The sequence below is a fragment of the Leptonychotes weddellii genome, chromosome 10 (genome assembly GCF_054177405.1).
Source record: "Leptonychotes weddellii isolate Sample4059 chromosome 10, ASM5417740v2, whole genome shotgun sequence".
In the NCBI taxonomy this organism is placed as follows: domain Eukaryota; kingdom Metazoa; phylum Chordata; class Mammalia; order Carnivora; family Phocidae; genus Leptonychotes; species Leptonychotes weddellii.
Window position 1 is genome coordinate 117,359,127 of NC_138378.1, and position 22,943 is coordinate 117,382,069.

At 46.0% G+C, this 22,943-nt stretch overlaps 1 protein-coding gene and 1 pseudogene across 1 annotated transcript in view; both read right to left on the bottom strand.

Moving 5' to 3' along the window:
- ASAP2 (ArfGAP with SH3 domain, ankyrin repeat and PH domain 2) overlaps positions 1-22,943 on the bottom strand; it is a 155,871-nt gene that overhangs the window by 85,589 nt on the left and 47,339 nt on the right. The window contains exon 2 of the mRNA XM_081797312.1: positions 13,282-13,354. Coding sequence (XP_081653438.1) covers positions 13,282-13,354 — 73 coding nt within the window. The remainder of the gene's footprint in view (positions 1-13,281; positions 13,355-22,943) is intronic.
- On the bottom strand, positions 1,314-13,272 carry LOC145715992 (large ribosomal subunit protein uL24 pseudogene; annotated as a pseudogene).

A 22,943-nucleotide genomic window follows, 5' to 3' on the forward strand; every position in this document is an offset into this window, starting at 1 on the left:
ATTAAGGTCAAGGTGTGGGCTGGCTACTGAAATATGAACACTTTTGTCTGAGATCACCACATATTCTTTGATCCTGCCCTCAATAAATGACAACGAACTGACAGCTGGAAGTGTGTGAATTCCACACAGTCCCAATGGCCTCCATATAAAACTCCCACCGCTCACAAAAGTACATTCGGGAGGAAAGGAGCAGGGGGTGGGGGGGGTGGCGCTGAGACTGATTTACTAGATGAGGTTTATTTTTTATGCTGTCCTTTTTGTCATTTTAGATTATAGGCTCAGAGTACAGAAAATCTATCAACATTCACTTGTATTTACTCGTTGTGTATTTCCCGAATACCCACTCTCAGTCAAGAACATTCCTGGTTAATAAAGGGTAAAAATCCAATCGTGTTGAAAGCCTCTTCTGCAGCAAGCACTAACAAACACAAAGATTCATGAAGCAGAGCCCCTGCCTCAAGAAGCAAAGTGAGAGAGAAAGATTCACACGCTGGTCAGTTCGGTGCAGAGAGCACAGCCTGAAAGAACGACTCTGGGGAGCTCAGGGGGGACCAGGTGTGGCCAGAGGATGGGGAGCAGCCGGCAGGGGCCAGGACTGCATCCCAGGTAACGGAGGGCCCCCCAAAGGCTGTAAAGTGACATGATAAGACTTGCATTTAAGAAAGCTGAATTTGGAGGGGACACAGACGAATAAAGCTTGGTACCCGCCAATGCACAATTCAGCAAGACGAAGATAAATGCTCAAAAACAATCCACCGCCATATACGTTCCAGGAGGGAGAACTATAGCTTGAAATGAGGAAGAGAGTACATTTTCTGGGACATGATGGAAAAGGCTTCTCAGACTTATAGAAGTTTCGTCCTTCAGAATCCCGTCCAGGAGATGAAAGCTGAGCAGCCGGCTGCTTGACTCACCCCGGACTCTCCTTATCTGCACGGAAAGCAGGGAGGTAGATCAACATCTGCGGACTGCACACTGTCAGCTATTAGAAACCTCACGTCCAATTACACAGATGCCCCGTGTTGGCAAAGCAGCTTGAGCAGCCGTATTACAGAGTGTGCATTTTGTCACTGCAAATTGCTGTCAGCCTTTTCCCCCTTGATTTCCACCTCCTCGTTCCTAAGGAGACAACTCCCATTACTTACAGATGCCCACCGGACTCCCCCCACCCCACTTCTCTGAGAGCACAGCAGACCAGGAGAAAAGACCATGCCCGTGGTAAGCCAAGGCCTCTCGAGCCTTCACGCCCATGAACAAGCAGCCTTGAAAACTCAATGGTCTCCAAGCCTCAGGTGACAGCTGCTATTCATGCAGGAAAGATTTTAGACACATGTACATGTATATATATGTACACACACACACACACACACACAACCTTTCACTCTGGGAGAGTTTGCAGATGAGGAAACAGGTTCAGAGACTCCCTGAATAATGTAGTCAGTGTTTTACAGTAAGTAAGGCAGAGAGTCAACTCTGTGATGGTATCCACATATGTAAAACATGGGGGTTTAGCTAGATCAGTGGTTCTTGAATCTTTTATCACAGACACCAATAAAAATCAGAAAAATGTTTCTGATTACCTCTCCAGGAAAAAGCGTCTTGACATAATTTCCCATACAATTTTCAGGATGCAGAGACCCCCTAAGCCTACATACCAGGTAAAAAAGCCCTAGCCTAGATGAGCTTAAATTCCTTACCGAATAAATATGACGACCCTAAGTATGATTCATGTTAATACTTGGGACTTTAAGTCATAAGTCTTAGCTGTCCTTCTGATTAGCTATCCTTCCATGATTAATATGCTGATCACTGCTGACAGCATTCCACAAGTTACCCATCTAAATTCCAATCATTATTTTTTTTTTTAAAGATTTTATTTATTTATTTGACAGAGAGAGACACAGTGAGAGAAGGAACATAAGCAGGTGAGTGGGAGAGGGAGAAGCAGGCCTCCAGCGAGCAGGGAGCCCAATGCGGGGCTCGATCCCAGGACCCTGGGATCATGACCTGAGCCGAAGGCAGCCGCTTAACGACTGAGCCACCCAGGCGCCCCTCCAATCGTTATTCTTAACCAGCAGAAGAGAGACCACAAGCATCTTGTACGACTTGTAAGTGGAAGTTCTCTCAGGGCTCGAGAGTCCATGACCCCACCACCCCCTACAACTTCTGTAGAGAAGGAAGCACCAGGCCTTTGCTGAAACCCTTCCAATGACCAGCTCACCCAGCTCACTTCTCTCTCTTATCTGAGTCAAAGCTTGCTCCCGTGAAAATACCCTCTAGAGAGGAACAGATAACATGCCTCACTTCCCCATCCTAGAGAATGCCTTCAGATACGCCCTCTCCCTACCTCCCAAGCTAAGAAGTACTAGGTCCTTCCAGGGTCCTCCTACAATGAGGTTTTCAGCTCTAAGATTTTGAGGTCCCTCTTAAAATGTTGCCCTTACAATTCAATAATGGGGTAACCACCTTCTTCTTTTTTTTTTAAACATACTTCCCCTAAGGTCACCTGACTCACCTTTGAGCGTCTCATGTACTGGTTCATACTGAAGTTGTGATCAACCAAAACCACCTGGAGTTTTTCAAAAGGATCCCTATGGCTCAGCCAGCTGATATCCAGGATGGTCCCACAGCCTTACTGCTCACTTTTTCTCCACTGTGGACCCTCATTCACAGCAGGCGCACCATGCACCAGGAAGTGGGGTGCCATGGTCAAAAGAAGGGACAGGGAAGCAGGTCTGGTTCTGAATGTCAGCTTCTCTAAATGCTAGCTATACGACTCTCTGCCTCACTGACCTCATCTGTAAAGGGAGCTGCTGAGAGTACCTAACTCACAGAGTTGTTGTGAGGACTGTATTTATGTAAAGTAGTTATCTAGCACAGGGCTTGCCCCACAATAAATACTTCACAGGTGTCAGATTTTCATTACTGTTATCATGCCTCCAGTCTCAAGTTTATGAACATCCATACGGAAGCATTTTCTTTTCTTTATCATTTGTCATCATCTCCTATTCCTTTTGATCACAGACATGGTAACATATGTTTTGTACCCTAAGTTTTATAGTCTGAAAATGTCATCATAAGCCCTTTTCTTCATGTTGCTACATAACCTTAATTCCATCAAGTAGTATATCCTAATTCAGGTATAGAAGGCTTTCAAGGTTTTCTCTGTGATAAAGCACTGGGACAATGCAATAAGCATCTTTGTGTATCTTCCCACATAAAGACTTTTATTTCTCTTGATGTGAACCACCAAACCGCTTTCTAAAAATTCCATGCCCTGGTTTTCAATGCCACAACGAAGTAGCAGAATACCAGTTTCATCCTACTGAGGCCAATCACTGGGGATTACTATGATTAAGTTATTTTCTCACGTAACAGGTAGAAAATCATGCCAGAGAGAGTACCTTCTTCATGCACAATGAAACATCACTTCCTAAACTACTATACAGATTTCTTTTAAACTGCTCTATCCTAATTATATATCTATAATAGAAAAAATTCTCCATATTAATTTCAAGCTCTGTATTAATTTAACAGCCATATTCTAATTAGCATTGCAAATAAAGGGAGAAATACACATACAAAATTATTAAATTCTCATTTTCTTTCTTCTGTAAGGGGAAGATGGTAAGGGTTTACGGGAAAATTAGCATTTCTTTCTTTGTACTTCTCCTTTCAAGGAAGTGACAATTACCCTAGGACATTCAGGTCGAGGGTAAAGAAGATAGCCCTCTCTTAGTAAGAAGAGCTGCACCAAATCTTCAAAATAGAGTAATTCTAGAGAAGTGAAAATGAAAGTTTTCCGTTGCTTCCTTCTTGATAAAGATGAATTTTTCCACCCACTGATATGTCAAACAGCTAAAAAATGTTAGTTTCAACTTCCCAGTGCTGGGGAGGGGGAGAACACCTTTGGGCTGAGACAGAGCTTGGGATATTTTATTTTATTTATTTTTTTATTTTTTTAAGATTTTATTTATTTATTTGAGAGAGAGAGAATGAGAGACAGAGAGCATGAGAGGGAGGAGGGTCAGAGGGAGAAGCAGACTCCCCGCCGAGCAGGGAGCCCGATGCGGGACTCGATCCCGGGACTCCAGGATCATGACCTGAGCCGAAGGCAGTCGCTTAACCAACTGAGCCACCCAGGCGCCCCGAGCTTGGGATATTTTAAACTAATAAAAGTTTTGGAACAAATATAAACCAGATGTTTTTAAGAGGTCAGATAGCAGATTATGAGTGGGAAAAATTATTATAGAAACTTTCTCAACAAACAATTATAATAACAGCTTCTGCAAACCTGTACACAAGATGTTCTAAAAAATATATCTAGCTGGACTGTCATCTTTTTTGAAAAATGGGAGCAAATGTAATACACTTGCTATTGTGTAAGAAAACTTGTTTTGTTTCTGTGGGGACATACATGATACCCTTTGGCTCACACAAATGTTTAAAGTCACATGTGCGCATGTGTGCACAGTGTGTGTGTGGAGGGGGGTAGTATTCTCAAAGACCAGCAGCTTCAGCATCACCTGGGAACTTAGTCAATTAGTAAATACTCAGGCTCCATCCTGCACCTACTGAACCAGAAACTCTAAAGGTGGAGCCGCACAGCACCCCGTGTTTTAATAAGACCTCCAGGGGATTCTGGGGCACTCTTAAGTTTCAGAACCACTACCCTAATGCAGAGGTTGGCAAACTCTTTTCCTAAAAAGCCAGAGAGTAACTATTACAGGCTTTGCAGGCCAAGAGGCAATATTGAGGTGACTGTGTAGGTACATGGTAAGATGGTAAAAACCAGGCTTAGCTCACCGGCTGTAAAAACACAGCTGGTGGCCATAAGGCATCTCAAATCCCCCTCCTGCATCCATCTCTACAAATCCTCATACAGTAGAGTACAGGAGTCGGCCGTAAGCACACTGCTCACATTGAAAATGCTAAGTTTCTCTCCTACACAAAGAGGACAGTCTCAGAAATTGCAGCAGAAACATAACAACACACAAATGAAAATTCGGGGACACCGACGATGGATCTGCCGGCCTCTGTGTCAGCTGCTGCCATGCTTACCACGTGCCCTGAGCCACATCTGTCACCCTGTCTTGTTAGCTCAGTTACTCTTCACTAACAATATTTTAAAATACTAATATTCCCACCTCACGTATGAAGAATCGGAAGCTCGGAAAGATTAAATAATTTTCCTATGACGGGCTTTTTGAGGGGCACACGAACTTCTATTCCAGGCTTCTTAGGTTCTAATACCTATGTGATCTTTATCCTAAACTACAATGCCTCCAAGAATTAGTCACTGACCTCAAGGGCTTGCCATCTAATTGAGGAGCAAAGATCAACAGACATGTTCGAGAATAATAAAGAACAATATTTAATGAGTAAATAGGGCCTGCATATTAGGTACTCTTTCATTTCTGGCAGAAAAAAGAGTCAAAACAGATTCAACTGCAAAACTCGGAATTTAGAGGTGAGGTGTGGAAGGCAGAATAATGTCCCCTCTCACCCCAAAGACGTGCACATCCTGACGCCTGGACCCTGTAAAGATGTTTTGCTACCTGGCAAATGGGAATTGAGGTTGCACATGAAATTCAAGTCATTAATCACCTGAATGTGAGATGGGGAGGTTATCCTGGATCACTGGGGTCGGGCCCAGTGCGATTGCAGGATCCTTACCTGTGCAAGAGGGAGGCAGAGAGACAGAGTCCGCTATGGACAAAATGGTGTCGTGCTCCGCCCCCCTTCACTATACCCCAGTGTGACGGTATGTGGAGGGAGGCCTTCTGGGAGATAATAAGGTTTAGATGAGATCACAAGGGTGGGGCTCTCAGGATAGGAGAAGTGCTCTTATAAGAAGAGATGCTGAAAAGCCCACTCTCCACCATGAGAGGACACGGCGAGAAGGCAGCCATCTGCAAGCCAGGGAGAGAACCTTCACCACAACCCAGCCATGCTGACACCTTGGCCTTGGGCTTCCAGCCTCCAGAACCATGAGACACAAATGTCTGTGGATTAAACCACCCGGTCTGGGTATTTTGTTACTGCAGCCTGTACAGAATAAGACAGAGTCACAGTGATGGGAGTGTGAGAAAGACTCTACCAGCCATGACTGGCTTCGAAGATGAAAGGCCGCAAATCAAGGATGCAGTTGACCTCTAACAGCCAGAAAAGGCAAGGAAGCACTCTCCCCTGGACCTCCAGGAAGGAGCTCTGCCAACACCATCATCTTAGCCCCACGAGACCCATCTCAGACTTGGGGTCTCCATACCCATGAGACAAATTTGTCCATTTCTTTTTAACAGTTTTTATTGAAAGTCCTATATAAGATTACTTTATTCCTGCATCTTCTCAATTATCTCCTCCTTATATTTGCCCTTTGCCTTTCCTACTTGGCAAGATTCGGCTTTCCATCTCAGGATCTTTTTGTGGTCCTTGTCCAGTTTTGGTCTAGTGATAACCACCTCACTAGGGCGAATGCCCACATGGACAGCAGCACCATGTGCCCTCTCCCACCGGATGTACTCACTCAGTGCAGATGCCGTAGGTCTTCCTGTAAACCTAGACTACTCTGCCAATCTGCATAACCTTTGGGGCGTCCTCGCACAACCTGGACTCCATCATGCTTTCGGATGGGCATGGCTCCAACACTGTACTTGTCTCAGTTCTTTGGAAAGACGGGAAGACATAATCTTCCTGCAAATGTGGGAGAACACACTGAAATGCCTTTCACGGTTCTTGCTCCCGTCAGAAGTCACAAAGGGATTAAACTTCATTTTGGCCGCTGGGGCTTCAGTGATGGCCGCAAAGGGGAAGAAATGAATTTGTCATTTTAAGGCACTCGGTTTATGGTAAGTTGTCACGACAGCCACAGAAAACTAATGTAAGAGAGTAAAGAAGGTTAACATCTTCAACAAGGGCCTGGGACAGGGGGACGTGCATCCAGACCAGGAGTGGGGCTGGACGGCAGTGTAGAGAGACAGATACACGCTCGGGAAGCAGGCAGAGGTCAGCCAGCCTGGAACAGAGAGACACTGGGGACAGATGGAGATCAGTTAGAGGTCAGATGGGGCCATGACAAATCAGGAAAGCAGGCAGGAAAGTCCCAGAAATTAAGGAACTCAAGACAGGAAAGGTATGTAGCAGTATAAGGCATGAATGGTGGATTCTTTGTTGTTCTTTTAATTATACATGAAATGAGTGCTCTTCCTAGGCAGGAGCTGCCTTAGGACATTAAACACGCTCATGATCAAACCACATGGGCCTCCTCTTGGAACTGCCCTCAGAGACAGAATGAGTGTGCACTCACAACGCTCCAGACCAACTGTGGTCGCCCGCAGCTAATCCCTTCCTGAATATGCCCCACTGATTTCTGATGTCTAGTTCTAAAAAAATTCTAAAGTTCTAAAAAAATTTCACCTATCCTCACACTCCTCTACCAAAAATATTCAAAAGAATGTGCTACTAAAAGCAGTTCTAGAGAAGAGTTCCAAAACTGTTGTGAACGGTGTCGGCAACATCACAGGAAAAGGTATGGGTTTCCTCTAGAAGTCACCAAAGAAGGTGAATTCTTTGAAGTAAACAACACTGCTCTGAAATAAAGACTTCAGGATCAGTATTCTGACTTCAAAATAATTCAGACTCATGGCCTTATAATAACTCAAACTTGGCATGATCTATCAGATGGGTGAAAGACGACAGAAATAGGAGCCCCCGCCCCGCCCAAGGGCTCGCAACGGTCAGCCTGCTGTGTGGAGCCTCAGGAAGGACACAGGCTGGGTGCCCGAAGTGCGATGCTAAAATTCCAGAACCAGGGGCGCCTGGGTGGCTCAGGCGTTAAGCGTCTGCCTTCGGCTCAGGTCATGATCCTGGGGTCCTGGGATCGAGCCCCACATTGGGCTCCCTGCGCTGCGGGAAGCCTGCTTCTCCCTCTCCCACTCCCCCTGCTTGTGTTCCTTCTCTCGCTATCTCTCTCTGTCAAATAAATAAATCTTCAAAAAAAATAAATAAAAATAAATAAAATTCCAGAACCAGCTTTTCACTTCCTCAAGCCTCCGTTTCCTCTAATAAAGTGGCAAAACGCCCTTTCAGGCAGACAGAAGAGCAAGTGCAGAGGGAGAAGGCACAAAACGTGGCACACTGGGGAAACTGCACCTTATTTCCAAGAAGGGCCCTCTAGACAGGTAGCCAGGAGCCGGGGGATGCAAGGGGCTCGGTCTGCCTCTGGTGTTCTGCCGTGTTTACTGAGCTGAGGCTTATGTTGGATCGATGAAGGGAGGCAGCAGCAATATCATAAGCAAATAAATCTGGAGAAGGCTAAGACAGAGCTCCTCTCCTACTCCACAGGGGCAAGCTGAAGTCTCCAGCCAGTCCTGCAGGAATAGACACCTGCTTACCTGTGCTTGACCCCAATTTCCCTACAATTCTACAGCCCACGCAGGCCTTCCTCATCTCTCCCAGGCTCTGGGACTCACCTTCACGAACGTCAAAGTGGGTAATGAGAAAATGCTGCAGACTTTTGAGCAGAGAAGTAATATCACTAGGCTGTATTTTAGGAAACGACTCTGGGGCAGGTAAAGGAAGGAGATTTGTGGCACACACTCAACAATATAGGTCAGAAAGGCAGATGAGACACAAGTGTTACTAAATTTGTACAGGCTAGCTTCCTGACACCCATGTGTTTACAACACCTTCCTCTACGCTTGCTTGTTTAAAGCTACGTGGCGGGGAACTGGGCTAGCCTACAGGGACACACAGGTCCTTCTCAGGACTGGCCGCGGTCACGTGGCCAACGCCTGCACGAGAAGCAGTCCTTCATTTTTATTTCTGATCAGAACAGCCTTCTTGGGGCGCCTGGGTGGCTCAGTCGTTAAGCGTCTGCCTTCGGCTCAGGTCATGATCCCAGGGTCCTGGGATCGAGCCCCGCATCGGGCTCCCTGCTCCGCAGGAAGCCTGCTTCTCCCTCTCCCACTCCCCCTGCTTGTGTTCCCTCTATCGCTGTTTCTCTGTCAAATAAATAAATAAAATCTTTAAAAAAAAAAAGAACAGCCTTCTCGACAGAGGACTTTAAAATCACTCTTGAACGTCATCAGAATATAAAATATTCCCCCTTTTAAACTAGCCTTAAAGCAGAAACTCAAAGCCCAAGTGAACATGGTTAAAAAAAACACTCTTGAGAAACTTTCTGAAATCTATTGTTTGTCAAAAGAACTAAGCATCCATCTTTGAGTGATTTCTGGAAATCTTGAAGAGAGTCGGTCAGTGCGCCAGTCAGCCTGAAGGAGTGGTGGCCTCGAAGAGGAGCGGGCCCTGCACACAGCCTGGGCCAGCAGGAAGCCGAGTTCCACGGAGTGGCCTGGGAACATGTTTAGCCCTCTGATCTCAGGTGGCTCATTTATAAAATGAGAACAGTTGGCTATAAAGATTAGCATAACGCACAGAGAGCACAAGGTTTGTAATAAGCGTCCAAAAATCTACAAACAATCATTATTCCTCCCTGCCCCTTCCCTACTTATCCAGGAAAGAGCTGGAGACAGGTGACCACCTTCTTGGATAGTCTAACATTTGTTTCAGCAAAGCTCAGTGTTGAGTGAAGAGTTTTATACTGTTTGATACTTCCTTTTAAATAAAAAATACTTTCCTACATAGGTTTACTTCCAGTTAGGTGTTACTCAGTGAAAACTAATTCTACTTCCTTCTTTCATAAAATCAGTAGTTGTCAGGTAATCAATGTTTATGTACTTGCAAGCTAAGTACGGTGGCGGTTTCTGGTTTTGTTTTGTTTGTTTTTTAAAAACTGTAGAGGACTTTGAGGGCACCAGGGTGGCTCAGTCCGTTGGGCATCTGACTCTTGGTTTCAGCTCAGGTCATCATCCCAGGGTCATGGGACTGATCCCTGCACTGGGTTCCATGCTGAGGGGCAAGTCTGCTTGAGAGTCCCTCCCTCCCTTTCCCACTGCCTCTCCCCCTGCTCTCTCTCTCTCTCAAATAAATAGTCTTAAAAAATAAAAAATTGTAGAAGACTGTGAAGAACATCTAGTTGAAGGTTTCAACCTTGGCACTATTGACATTTGGGCCCAGTTAATTCTTTGTTGGGAGCTCTCCTGTGCTTTGTAGGATCTTTAGCAGCATCCCTGGCCTCGACCCATGAGGTGCCCAAATATGCACACATGCCCACAGACATGCGCACGCACGCACCTCTCAGTTGTTAGTAACCACACTGGGGGGAGCAAAATCACCCTGGTTGAGAACCACTGATGTGCATTCTAACCTAACTGGATTATTTCAGAGACAAGGAAACCAGAGCTAAAACATGCTAAGTGATTCGCTCCAGGGTAAAACAGCCAACACCACAAACTCCAAAAAGCTTTCGAACTCAGTCGGGACAAGCTCAGTCACGAACAACTTAAGTCCCTCCCACCTCTTCTCTGCTTTCCTGAACTTCCTTCATGTTCATCTGGAATTTAACCATAAACAACTTAATACCTGTCTAATCATTTTAACATCAATACATTACAATATATATAAAATATGGAAAATGAAGGGGGGAAAATACCTATAAAGTCAAAATGCCAAAACAATCATTTTTTAGCATACTGCCCCCAAATCTTTTTTCCTATATATATGCTTATTCCCCTCTTGGTAAATTTTTGATTTTCTCTTTATCCCTGAGGTCAAGATAGTAGGATATGTCCTGAGGTATGTACACATATCCACATACACTGTGTGTATGTACATTTACATGTGTGTTTATAATGTTTTCCTTAGAATTCAGTGCACTCTCTCAAACTGAGATCTTATTTTATCTTTTATAGGGAGGCAGGGAAAGGGAGAGAATCTTAAGCAGGCTCCATGCCCAGCGTGGAGCCCAACACGGGGCTTGATCCCACGACCCTGAGATCATGACCTGAGCAGAAATCAAGAGTCGGATGCTCAACCGACTGAGCCACCCAGGTGTCCCTCGACCCGAGATCGCAAATCTTTCTTTAGTTCTGAGAACTTGTCAGCTATTACTTTTTTAAAACTTTCCCCTTTTCCATTTTTTCCCCCTCTTCTGCAAGTCCTTTTGGATGGATGCTAATATTGACCACTCTCAATCTGTTTTCTGTGGCTCTTGATTTTTACTTTACACTGTCCATTCCTTTAACTCACGTTCTGGCAACAAGGGGCCTCACGAATCCCCTCTCCTATGTGTGTAGCCTGCCATTTAGCAAATTTTAGTTTTTATTTCAACAATGAGATATTTTTCTATTTTCACACCTTTTACTGGTTCTTTTTCACTAGTACCTTTTCTGATCCCAGTAATTAAATACCTCTCTTGCCTTTTTAAGGATGTTAATCATACATATGCTCTTATTTTAGAGTCCTGTTCTGACTGCCCTATTAATTTAGTTTCCTCAAGTGTAAGCTCTTTACTTTCTTGATTGGAGGCCCATACAATGTTAGGCTAGTCTTAATAGCATTTTTGAGCACGTAGAAGTGTCTCATTTTGATGAAGTCTGATTTAACCATTTTTCTTTTACGCTATTGCCTTCTGTGTCTTTTCAAGGAGCCTTGCCTGCCCCGTGTTGTAAAGATGTTCTCCTATGTGTTCTTCAAGAAGCTTTATAGTTTCAGTTTTTAAATTTGAATCTATGAGCCATTTCAAAGTACTGTTTGTGTAGGGTGGGTGAGAGGGCTGTACTTCCTTTGTTCTGATGGAAAGATCCAGCTGTTCCGGTATCATGTGCTAGAAACACCCTCGTCTCCCCGTGGGACTGCCTCGGCAACTGTGCTGACAAGACACCTCTCAGTGAGGGTCTATTTCTAGACTGTCTTTTGTTCCAGTCACCTCTTTGTTGGCCCCCCCAGCTAGCAACACAGTGTAGACCATTACTGGCTCACAAGACTTGAAGTCAGATGGTTTAAGTTCTCCCAACTTGTTTCTGTCCCAAGATTGCTTGGGATATTCCAGGTCCCGTGCGTTTCCATATAAGTTTTGCAATCAGTTTGTCAATTTCTCCTGCCAGAATTCTGATTAGGACTGTGGTGCATCTTGAGATCAATTTGGGGAGAACAGACATCGTGACTATATCGAGTCTTCCAACCCACATACATCATATACCTCTCCATTTATTTAGGTCTTTAATTCTGTCAGTGGTGTTTTATAGGTTTCAACATAGAGTTCTTGCCTATCTTTTGTTAAATCTGTTCCTAAATATACTAGCCATTCTTGACTGTAATACCATCTTTGTAGCTGAGATGTCCTACCGGCCTCTTCACAGTCTTGGCTGGCACAGCCCTCCCTGGGGGAGGCAAACACAGTTACTGGAGCTGCCGCTCACAACAGAAGAACTACGGTGGGGGCGGGGTTGGGCACAACAGGTACTTCCAGACCCTTCCCTGCCCCTCCCTCCTTTTAACCACCTGTGCCATTCCCTGTCCTTCTACTCCAGTTGCTACTATCATCAAAGGGAACATCACAAGGGTGATCTGGTGGCCTGACTGCGTCTGTAGGCACAGAGCCTGGGCCCCCTCCTCCTCCTGGCCACCAGCCACGGGCAAAGGGAGTGTCTCTGCCATACTCGGCAGCGGTGTGCCCTCCCACGAGCCAGCCTTGCTCTCTGCAGTCCACCACCTGTTTCCACGGTCTCTGGGAGCTCTCACAACTTCTAGCCCTCCAAGCCTGCCACTGGCTTGCTTCTGAGAGAAATGACAGAGTCACTTCATGACTTAAAAAAAAAAAATTATTTTCTATCACCGGTAAGGTTTTGAGCAGGGGGCAGACCTGCCACATGTGTGCAGCCTGAAATCTTTAAGTCAGAAAAAGGTTTATTAGTCTAGATCAGATATTACTTTGAATAGTTGATTGTGCTTTTATGTTAATTGTCATCCCAAACAAGAAAGGCAAGCATCGGATGAGAGAAACGGAAGAGCCATTCTGACATGATTAACACACAAACCAAACAGCAGAGGCAGGAATGAGGCCGGTGTCCTTGTCGTTCAGTCAGACAAAGCTGGTGTGGTGGGAAACTCAGCTGCACTTCAGAGAACAGGAAGCAGCGCATGGGATAGTGGGAGGGTGGGGGTTGGGGGCGGCAGATGAAGTGCCATTCCAGAATTAGAGACTTGACAAAACAAAACACACTTCTAAAAACTAAACATCCCAGCTCAACTTTACAATTTGCATGCCTAGAAAAAAAGGTTTGGTGGATTATTCATTAACGGTGACCACTATTACAGCATCAGTTTCTGCTAATGCAAGGATTTACACCAAGAAACCCCTAGGAAAGAATGCATACTCACCCAGCCCAGAGATATTTATTGCTTTCACGGATTTCTTCATTTTGTAAAGAACCATCCGGTCCACATCCAAAGCCTAGAATATAGAGAAGTGGTATTAGTGAGCTGTTTCTGGGGGACAAATCCTCAGTGTGGTGTGAAGATGGAGTCATCCCCAAAAGCCAACACCCTCTCGGATGCCTCATCCACACGAAGCACCTGAGCCACCTCTGCCCACTCTGCGCCCTGGACGTCCGCCCCCCGCAGTGACAAGGGTTTCACCTCAGACCGACTCCACTTTCAACCGGTCTCAATTCTCCCCGTGACCAAGCACGGCTCAGATCTGTGCGCACCTGCCAGCTGCTCCTTCCCAAGAGAGGCGAAGGACAGGGAGCAGGGGGAGGAGCGACGAGGGGGTGGTGAGGCAGATCAGCCACCAGTGTGTCCCTGCTCCGGCAAGACCTCCCTGCCCGGAGGCAGCAGGGTCCAGTGGAAGGCAAACCCACTCTGGATTTGCAAAGACCCAGATGTGAATTTGTTTGGGTTAGAAAGCACGTTCTTCTTAATCCTCTCCTAGCCTAGGCTTCTCTTCCAGAACCAGGGCGTAACAATATCTACTTCGCAAGGTTGAATGATTAGACACACTTAAGTATTTAATATTCCTCTACTACACTCCGTTTAATAGTACACTTTACGAGACCAACCACCACATAGTAGGATAGGGCACCTACAGTGCCTAGCCCATCGTAAGTGCTCAAGTAAGAACTGCTCAATGACTCATCAGATCAGGAATTTTAAGTACGGCTCTGCTTTCACAAAAGTTACAGGGGTAAAATTTCCTCTTAACCCAATTCAACACCGAAGAAGAGCAATGTGTCACTTCCAGCTGTGACAGGAGGAAGAGAGCGTGTGTGAACTGGGAGAGTGACACCTACCACAGGGTCACTGTAAAGAAACCAAGAACGGCAGGGGAAGCTAGACCTAGCCCAGTATCTCGTATACGGCGACGCTCAATAACATCGTTACTACTCGTCATGAGTTTTAATCATAAAAAATTGCAGTAGACTGCCAGCAGCAACATAGCACACCACCTCAGAGCAACCGCAGAGTCCTTCATGTCCAGCCTTCCTGAGTCACCTTTATGTTTTTATAAGAGAGTACATGCAAGTGGGGGGTGGGGAGGCAGAGGGAGAAGGGGAGAGAAAATCTTAAGCAGGCTCCATGCCCAGAGTGGGGCTTAACCCAAGTGCCCCAGATGAATCACTTCTTGAATCCACTTTCAATATCAGCACCCCAAGTCCCATTCTAAAGCAACAATGACTATTTTTTTTAAAGATTTTTATTTATTGGGTACCTGGGTGGCTCAGTCGTTAAGCGTCTGCCTTCAGCTCAGGTCATGATCCCAGGGTCCTGGGATCGAGTCCCACATCGGGCTCCCTGCTCGGCAGGAAGCCTGCTTCTCCCTCTCCCGCTCCCCCTGCTTGTGTTCCTGCTCTTGCTATCTCTCTCTGTCAGATAAATAAATAAAATCTTTAAAAAAAAAAAGATTTTTATTTATTTATTATTTTAGAGAGAGAGAGAGCATGGGGAGGGACAGAGGAGAGGGAAAGACAAATCTCAAGCAGACTCCCCACTGAGCACGGAGCCCGAGGCGGGGCTTGATCTCACCACCCTGAGATCATAACCTGAGCCGAAACCAAGAGTCCGATGCTTAACCGACTGAGGCACCGAGGCGCCCCAGGAGAAGTGATATTTTAAAAAGCATTATTGGGGCACCTGGCTGGCTCAGCTGTAGAGCATACAACTCTGAATCTCAGGGTCATGAGTTCAAGCCCCACGTTGGGTACAGGGTCTACTTGAAATTAAAAAAAAAAAAAAAGCCTTATTTTCTGACATACTGTAGGAAGGGGTAGGTAAGGATTGACATAAGAAAGTCAAAATTTCTTATAGAGAACTAGCTTTTATTTTCCTAGGTCATCATTAGTCTGTTCTTGACTCACCCCAACTTTTCCCGTAGCACCCTGTGCTTACTCAACAGTTCATCTGATAAAATTTACTGAGTACCTACTATGTGCTAAGTACTAATCCAGGTATTAAGAGATACAACGGTGAGCAAAACAGGGCAATGCCCATGCCTGCTCAGAATTCACAATCTAGAAAGATAATGCCCTAAATAAACACAAAGCCAGAAGTCCAGGACTATCGTGTACCTGGCCTGCCTTTCTATTTGTCCTGCTCACCTCAAGACCTGTGCTGCCCTACTGGGGTACCAACAAGGCACACGTGTCTATTGAGCATGGACATATGGTCAGTGCCACACATTAAAACGATAATATTTTGGACATATTAGCTTAAATGTTAATAAAATTAACTTTATGTCTTTTTCCTTTTTTCAGTGGTCTTCTTTAAGGGCCGGAACTTGCTCATGGCTGTGTTCCCAGTGCCCAGCAGAGAGCTGACACAACAGGACCAAAAAACAGCTCAGTCAGTGCCCCTGAGACCAGAAAGGCAGGCAGGGACTCAAGAGGCTGGCAAGGGTGTCTGGCTGAGCTTGGAGAAAGGGGGCAGCTACCGAAGGCTTCCCCCCAGAGAAGGGAGGGCTGTACTTGAAGGTCACTCAAGCCCCAGCAGGAACAATGGATTGAGCAGGCAGGAAGTAGATTCAGGGAAAGGATATCCAAAGGTGAAGGACCTGGCTGGGACCCATGATTGGGAAGCCACATGGGATCAGTACAGGGCAGCAGACATTCTGGAAAAGTCAGTGAGTAGCCAGGGAGATCTATTCTGCCTCCTCAACTGATTTTAGGTCTCCAGCCTCTGGCACCCTCAAGGATGACAGACTAATCCGCCCACAGGGGTTTGACTCAACTGTGCTGAGAAAAATGGGCACCGGAGTAGTTGTCTATCTCAGTGTGGAAGGCCGACCACAGATGAAATATGCTTCGTAACACCGCTGAACTCTGACAAATTTCCTCCCACATTATACTGTGGGGCACACCCCTCCCTGATCTCTTCCTGCATAAAAGTCTTGTAAAAATAGGCCACCATATGGAATCTTCTACCTCTGTTATTAAAGGGGATGTGCTGTTTCCCGAACTCAGGGACGAGTGGATAAACGGTAACTGTTGCTTTTCGAGTCTGTTAAGAGCCTGGAAATAAAGGTGAGGTAGGCGTAGAGGTTAAGTTTAAATTAAAACTGAAAGAGGGAAAAGCAATTACCTCCCCACTCAGAAACACACCCTTCATTATGGTGCATATTTACAGATAATTAAGATTAAACTTGGTCAGGAGAAGAAGTTAGAATGATTAAGACTGAGTGCTAGAAGAAGTCTTCTGTCAATTACATATAAAAACAGCCCGGGACTCCTAAAACAACAACAAAATAACAAAACTTGACAGCCTCAAGAAGCCAAAGGTGTCCACTGATCCCAGCTAAGATTCCTAATAGACTGGGCACTCACCCACACCCTCCTCTCCCCAGAGCTACCCAAGCTTAAAAGAAGGAAAAAGAGCTGCGGTCTTGGCCAGAATGTGTGTGTAAAAACTATAAACACAAGCAAAAACTGAACAGCCAATACGGACCTAAGCGGAAACACGGCGCAACAGCTAAAGTCTGGCCAAACCGCATTAATTCTGATGACCTACACTGCGGCTGACCTTTAGTTTATAAAACAAGTTTCACAGAGTCAATTTATCACATAAACAAGACTGAAGAGATGTGTCTCCGATATTTTAGAGGAAAATGAACAACTGTGTCCAACTGCTCCAAAAGCGTCTCTTGTGACCCCCCTCTGATTTATTCCTGCGAGCAGCTCCCCGCAGTCTCGGCAGCTCGTCCACGGTGGGTGACTCCCGGGAGGCCTGTAGCCAGCGAAAGGAAAGCACCCCCAGGAGGGGACCCGAAGCCCTTTGCTCTTCCCCTCCTCAGATCTGTGCTGTCCAACAGGGAAGCCGCTAGCCGCGTGGGAACATGGAGAATAAAATTAATTAAAACGTAGTGAAGTAAAAAATCCAGCTCCTCGTGTCTCGACACCTTTCTCAGGAGTCTGAGAAACAATATCCTGTTTCTAAACACGCCATCCCCTTTATGCTCTTCCTCTGTACCTGCAGACCCCTCTGTGCGCCATCCCCGAGGGCAGTCCCTAAGGCACTGGCATTATCTGGGGGGGGGTCCCCTCCTCTTCCTCACCCCGCCATGGGCTCAGCCCAGAGGTGACCGTGTGACACACCCGTCCCCCTTCAGAGGGCTGAAGTTATTAGTCTTTGTTCCCAGAGCCTACGGATGTCCATCCTGGCATGGAGGCACCTGCCTCCTGATGCTGGACGGTGGGGGCCAGATCCACAGTCTGTCTGAGGAGCTGAGTTGGGACCAGGTGGGCACCTGCCGGCAGGCTGGTTTTTGCGAGGCCATGAGCTAAGGATCTGCACAGATGAACGTTTACAATTGATATGGCAACAAGGCAAAGGGGAATAGTAGCTTTGAACCCCAATGCAGGAATGTTCCCAGAAAGAATTCCCTGATTCTGATTAGTAGACCAGCATTATCAAAAAATTGTACTTCATCCAGTATATTTTGAACTTTGTTAAAAAAAACTATGGAAATTTATTTTCTCTCTTATAATGTAAGTACCTATATAATATCTTCCATTTTGCCTCTAGGCCTACAAAGCCTAAAATATTCACAGTGGGGCCCTTCACATCTGGCCCTGAGGATTCACACAGAGGTTTCTCCAGTGCTATCAGCCGGCCCAGTCTCCTCTTGGCACAGCACCAGTTTGGTCGCCAGCAATTCGAGCCAGTAAGGGTAGGACGGGGCTGGCTTCATTCTTGGAACCCAAAGACACTGCCTGGAGGAAGAGGAAATAACAGACCACAGGCCTCCCCCCATTGGGCCGCCTGGGACTCCTGTTCCACTCTCCTGTCCCAGCTCCTCTCCCTCACTCCTTTTATGAAAGGCTAACCTGAGAGGAAATGACATTTTTGAAAGACACAGACCAAATAACAAAACAAAGCAACACCCAGGATCTGGTGGCTTTGCCCAAGGATGGCTTTGCCAAGGAAGAGCCATGCAAACATTTAGATGGCAGCTTTGCCTCATCACACGTTTGACTTTACTTTTAAAGTAACACAAAACATTAATGACAGTGTCAAAAATTTCCAGAGGCCTTCTGGGAAGCACAGAAATGCACTGTGGCCTGCAGGCTCATTTTAAAGCCAGAGCAATAATGGATCTACCTCCTCCTGGGAATAAAGCAGAGGCCTGGAGAACAGCAGGTGTCAGAAAGAATTACGATCAAATCAGTATCCAAGCTAAATCCAGCTGTGTAAGACGTATACTTAAGGACACACTAGAAGGGCACACTTGCTATTCTCTAATAAAACTGAAGTTACTCACAGTACATATGTATCTGCACCAGAAGACAAGGGTGTTCATGGCACTCTTTGAAATAGCTGAAAACTGGACAAACCCAAGTGCCTGTTAATGGTAAAATGGATGAACTGTTGCATGGACACAGACAAACTTTACCCACTCAGAACATAAAGGAATTTCACAAAAATGTGAAGCCAAAGCAGCAATTTGCAGAAGTATACATGCAGTATACTACCATAAAAATCTAAAGAAATAGGAAAAACTGGATTATATTGTTTATGTTTAGGGATGTATAATGTTGCTGATAAAACTACAAAGAGAAGGGAGGAGATGTCTATCGCACAGCTGGGTGGGCAGCTACTCTGAGGGTGTTGACAGGAAACAGGCGAGTGCTCTCTGAATGCTGACCGTGACCAGGAAGGACAGGTGATGGCTGGATGAGAGTCTGTTCATAATCATTCTTTTTTTTTTTTTTTAAGATTTTATTTATTTATTTGACAGAGAGAGACAGCGAGAGAGGGAACACAAGCAGGGGGAGTGGGAGAGGGAGAAGCAGGCCTCCCGCCGAGCAGGGAGCCCGATGCGGGGCTCGATCCCAGGATCCTGGGATCATGACCTGAGCCGAACGCAGACGCTTAATGACTGAGCTACCCAGGCGCCCCCATAATCATTCTTTAATTATAGTATATTTCCTTATGTGTGTGTACGTGTGCATGTACGTGTGTGTGTGTGTGTGTGTGTGTATATATGATATGCTCGTTTGAATAAAAATAAATTTAAAGCCTTCTTTATGGAAAAGAAATTAAGATCAACCACAGTTTGGGGGCAGAGCCAGAAAGGCTGCCAAAATGAAAGTACCTCACAGGGGTAATTTATTAGCTCAGCATTTTGGTCACACACAATGAGTGAAAGGAACTTAGAGATCTCCTAGTCCCATTTCCAAGATATACGAGTGCAGATGACACAAGTCAGTAAGCTGGAGACAGACGCCAGGTTTGCCAATTCCTAAAGCAGGCAACCCTTGAGGACAGGCAAACAGAGGATACACGTCTTTCATTTTTCTCCAACATGTTGTTTTTATTGCTCAGAATGTCTCGGATTCTGTGCCCATCTGCCAGAACCAGGTTGGTAGCTCAGTGGGCATCTATTCAGCGGACGGCCAGCCCCTTCACCCCAACCGTCAACTAGACCTTGACCATATCCTCAATCACAGGTACTTGCAACAGATGCATCCAAACCTGGGGGTGGGGGGGCCATCATCAGGGAGAGGGCACCAGCATGCCCAGCCGTGTGCATGTGGCTGACCCTGACCCACGTGGGCATACAGGACACGGAGAACAAAAAACAGTAAGGCAGCATCCAAAGATCAAAATGCAACAGACCTTTCTCAAAATACTATCTCGGAAAGTAGGAGAGTACAAGATGATTTATTGAACCAACTGAACATACACACATACACACACACACACACACACACAATTGTAACCAAGAAATAAACTGTTATAGGGGCGCCTGGGTGGCTCAGTCGTTAAGCGTCTGCATTCGGCTCAGGTCATGATCCCAGGGTCCTGGGATCGAGCCCTGCATCCGGCTCCCTGCTCGGCGGGAGGCCTGCTTCTCCCTCTCCCACTCCCCCTGTTGTTTTCCCTCTCTTGCTCTCTGTCTCTCTGTCAATAAATAAATAAAATCTTTTAAAAAAAAAGAAATAAACTGTTATAAACTAGAGGACAAGCAAGTGTTGTATTATACACACAAACTGTGTATATAAAGATACAAGAAACAAATAATTTTTGTTGTCTCAGGGAAAGTTGGAGGGCTTTTTGGATTTTTCTACTTTTTTTTTTTTTTTTTAAAGATTTTATTTATTTGACAGAGAGAGACAGCGAGAGCAGGAACACAAGCAGGGGGAGTGGGAGAGGGAAAAGCAGGCCTCCCGCCGAGCGGGGAGCCTGATGTGGGACTCGATCCCAGGACCGCAGGATCATGACCTGAGCCGAAGGCAGACGCTTAACGACTGAGCCACCCAGGCGCCCTGGATTTTTCTACTTTTAAACTATCATCAATGTGAGTACATTATACTTGAAATTTTTTAAATTAAGGAAAACAAAAAGTACTTCAATATCCTACACTGTTACCTTTTATAGTTATTTTCAGATCAAGCAGGATACTGGATATTAACTTTGAGCACAAAAATGTGCTAAAAAAACTGATTAAACAATAAAGAAAAATACTCAAAATGGCATCTTTCCATACATAAATATATACGCAGAAAAAAATCCTGGAAGACATGAATTTGGCACAGTGGTTCCATAAGAAGACAGAAAAGACCATGAAGGAAGGCTTCATTTTTTGGTACTGTTTGGTACTACAAAAATATATTTATGTGTGATTTGTATGGTTAAAAATAAATAATGGAAGATAAACAGCTCTCCGGAATAAAAAGGAATGTCACTTACCCCACCTGACTGGCTGAGAACATCAGAAGCTGGACCCCAGGAAGCAAAGAACTCATAAAACATGAAAATCACTGACAGTCCTCGTCCAGTCGCAGTCCCGTCCCAGGACAGATAAAAGAAATACAAACCAAAAGAACAAAGGCTCTGGAGGGTAGGGAAGGCTGAGGTTTGAAATACAAAACAGGGGCACCTGGCTGGCTCGGTTGGTGAAGCATGTGACTCTTGATCTTGGGGTCGTGAGTTCGAGCCCCACAGGGTGTGTGGAGATTATAAATAAATAAACTTTAAAAAAAAATTAAATACAAAACTGGGGTCACCCTGACTTGGCAGCTGAGAGTGCCACTGCCTGCTCTCGTCTTCTGGAAAGTAAGCTTGCCAGAGCGAGCAAAGGGCTTTGCCAGAGCCGTTCCTATCCCACATCCCCATGGCCTCCCTCCTTTCCACACAAGTTATTTCTACAAAGACATTCTCAGCAGGACTCTGAAAAGAACCCCAAATGCCCAACCAAGGAGAATAACCACACGATTAAATTCTGGGCAGTCGCTACCATGACCGAAATGGATGTGAAACCGTTCAGTGGAAGAAGAACACAGACCATGTGAAAATGCCATGTTAACCAAGGAGAGCCTCAAGGCTCGTCCAGCTTGAAGAACCAAGTCCCCACAAGCACTCCCATGACCTCTACCACTGGAGACATCAGCCAGGAACGCAAGCTTTTCTAGATCACTCCCTTAGAGAAACGGAAAGAGAGGACAATACATTCTAGCTTTACAAAAATGCTTCACATCCTGATTTCTACTTTGGGACAGAAAGAGCTTCCGGGAGATCTGGGAGAGCTGAAAAGAGAAAGGAGCATTTTGGCAAGGCAGCCACAGTACCCCAGCAGCAAAGAAAGGCGCCCCTGGTCTCTGTGCCCTGGTGCCCCGCTCCCAGAAGAGGGCCTGGCCTGAAGTCCCCACTGACACCTTCCACACTGCACTACTCAGCTCTGCTCCCTGGGATCGACTCCAGAGCCCACATACAAGCAGGAAACGGGCCATCTCAGGGGAACAATCACAACCGGAACAGGGGACATCAGACTGGAAGGTGCCAGCACAGCACTGAAAGAAGATGGAAGGGAAGGGGTGAGGCCATGCCCCGGGCCAGGCACTGGAGGCCTGGTGACACAGAAGCAGCGGGAGAGGCTGGGAAGGTGACCTTCAGTTGGGAGTGAGGTCAGCCTTCCACATCTGTCCCAGTTCCAGAAGACAATGTAATCGCAAGCCAGGCTGATTTCCCCAGGAAACAGGGATCCAGCCGTATGAACTCCACTCCAGTAACATAAACAGGAGAGAGGAGACGTGAGAGAGCTGTTTTCTCTGAGCCCCACGTGCGGGCAAGGAGTACTAAGTAGGACTTTGCTTCCGGGGGCTCTGGAGGTCTGCCCAGAAACCATCCTTCACACTCATTCTGTGGGTTCTGTCCCTAGCCTTGTGCCTTTTAGCCGACTGGGCCCTCGACAGGGGCCTTTCTGCTGTCAACCGGCTGCCACATTTGTGCTTTGTGCATTCTTCCAGAAAGTACCTCTTCTAACTGAAACTACACTCTGGGTGATACCCACATTGGAAAGGGGACAAACCATCACTCCATTATTCAGGCCTCCTCGTTCCCTTTTACCAGCCACACCCTAACTCCACCATGTCACCTCTAGGGAGACACCAAAAAGAAAAGAACCCAGTAGAATGTGATCTCAGTTCCGGTCCCTCCGGGCCGGATCCTCTAGAATAGTACAGTGGCTAAAAGTCACTGGCTTTTTAACCAAACAGAGTTCCAAACCAGACTCCACATATCAGCAGCACGACCTCAGAAAAATTGCTTCC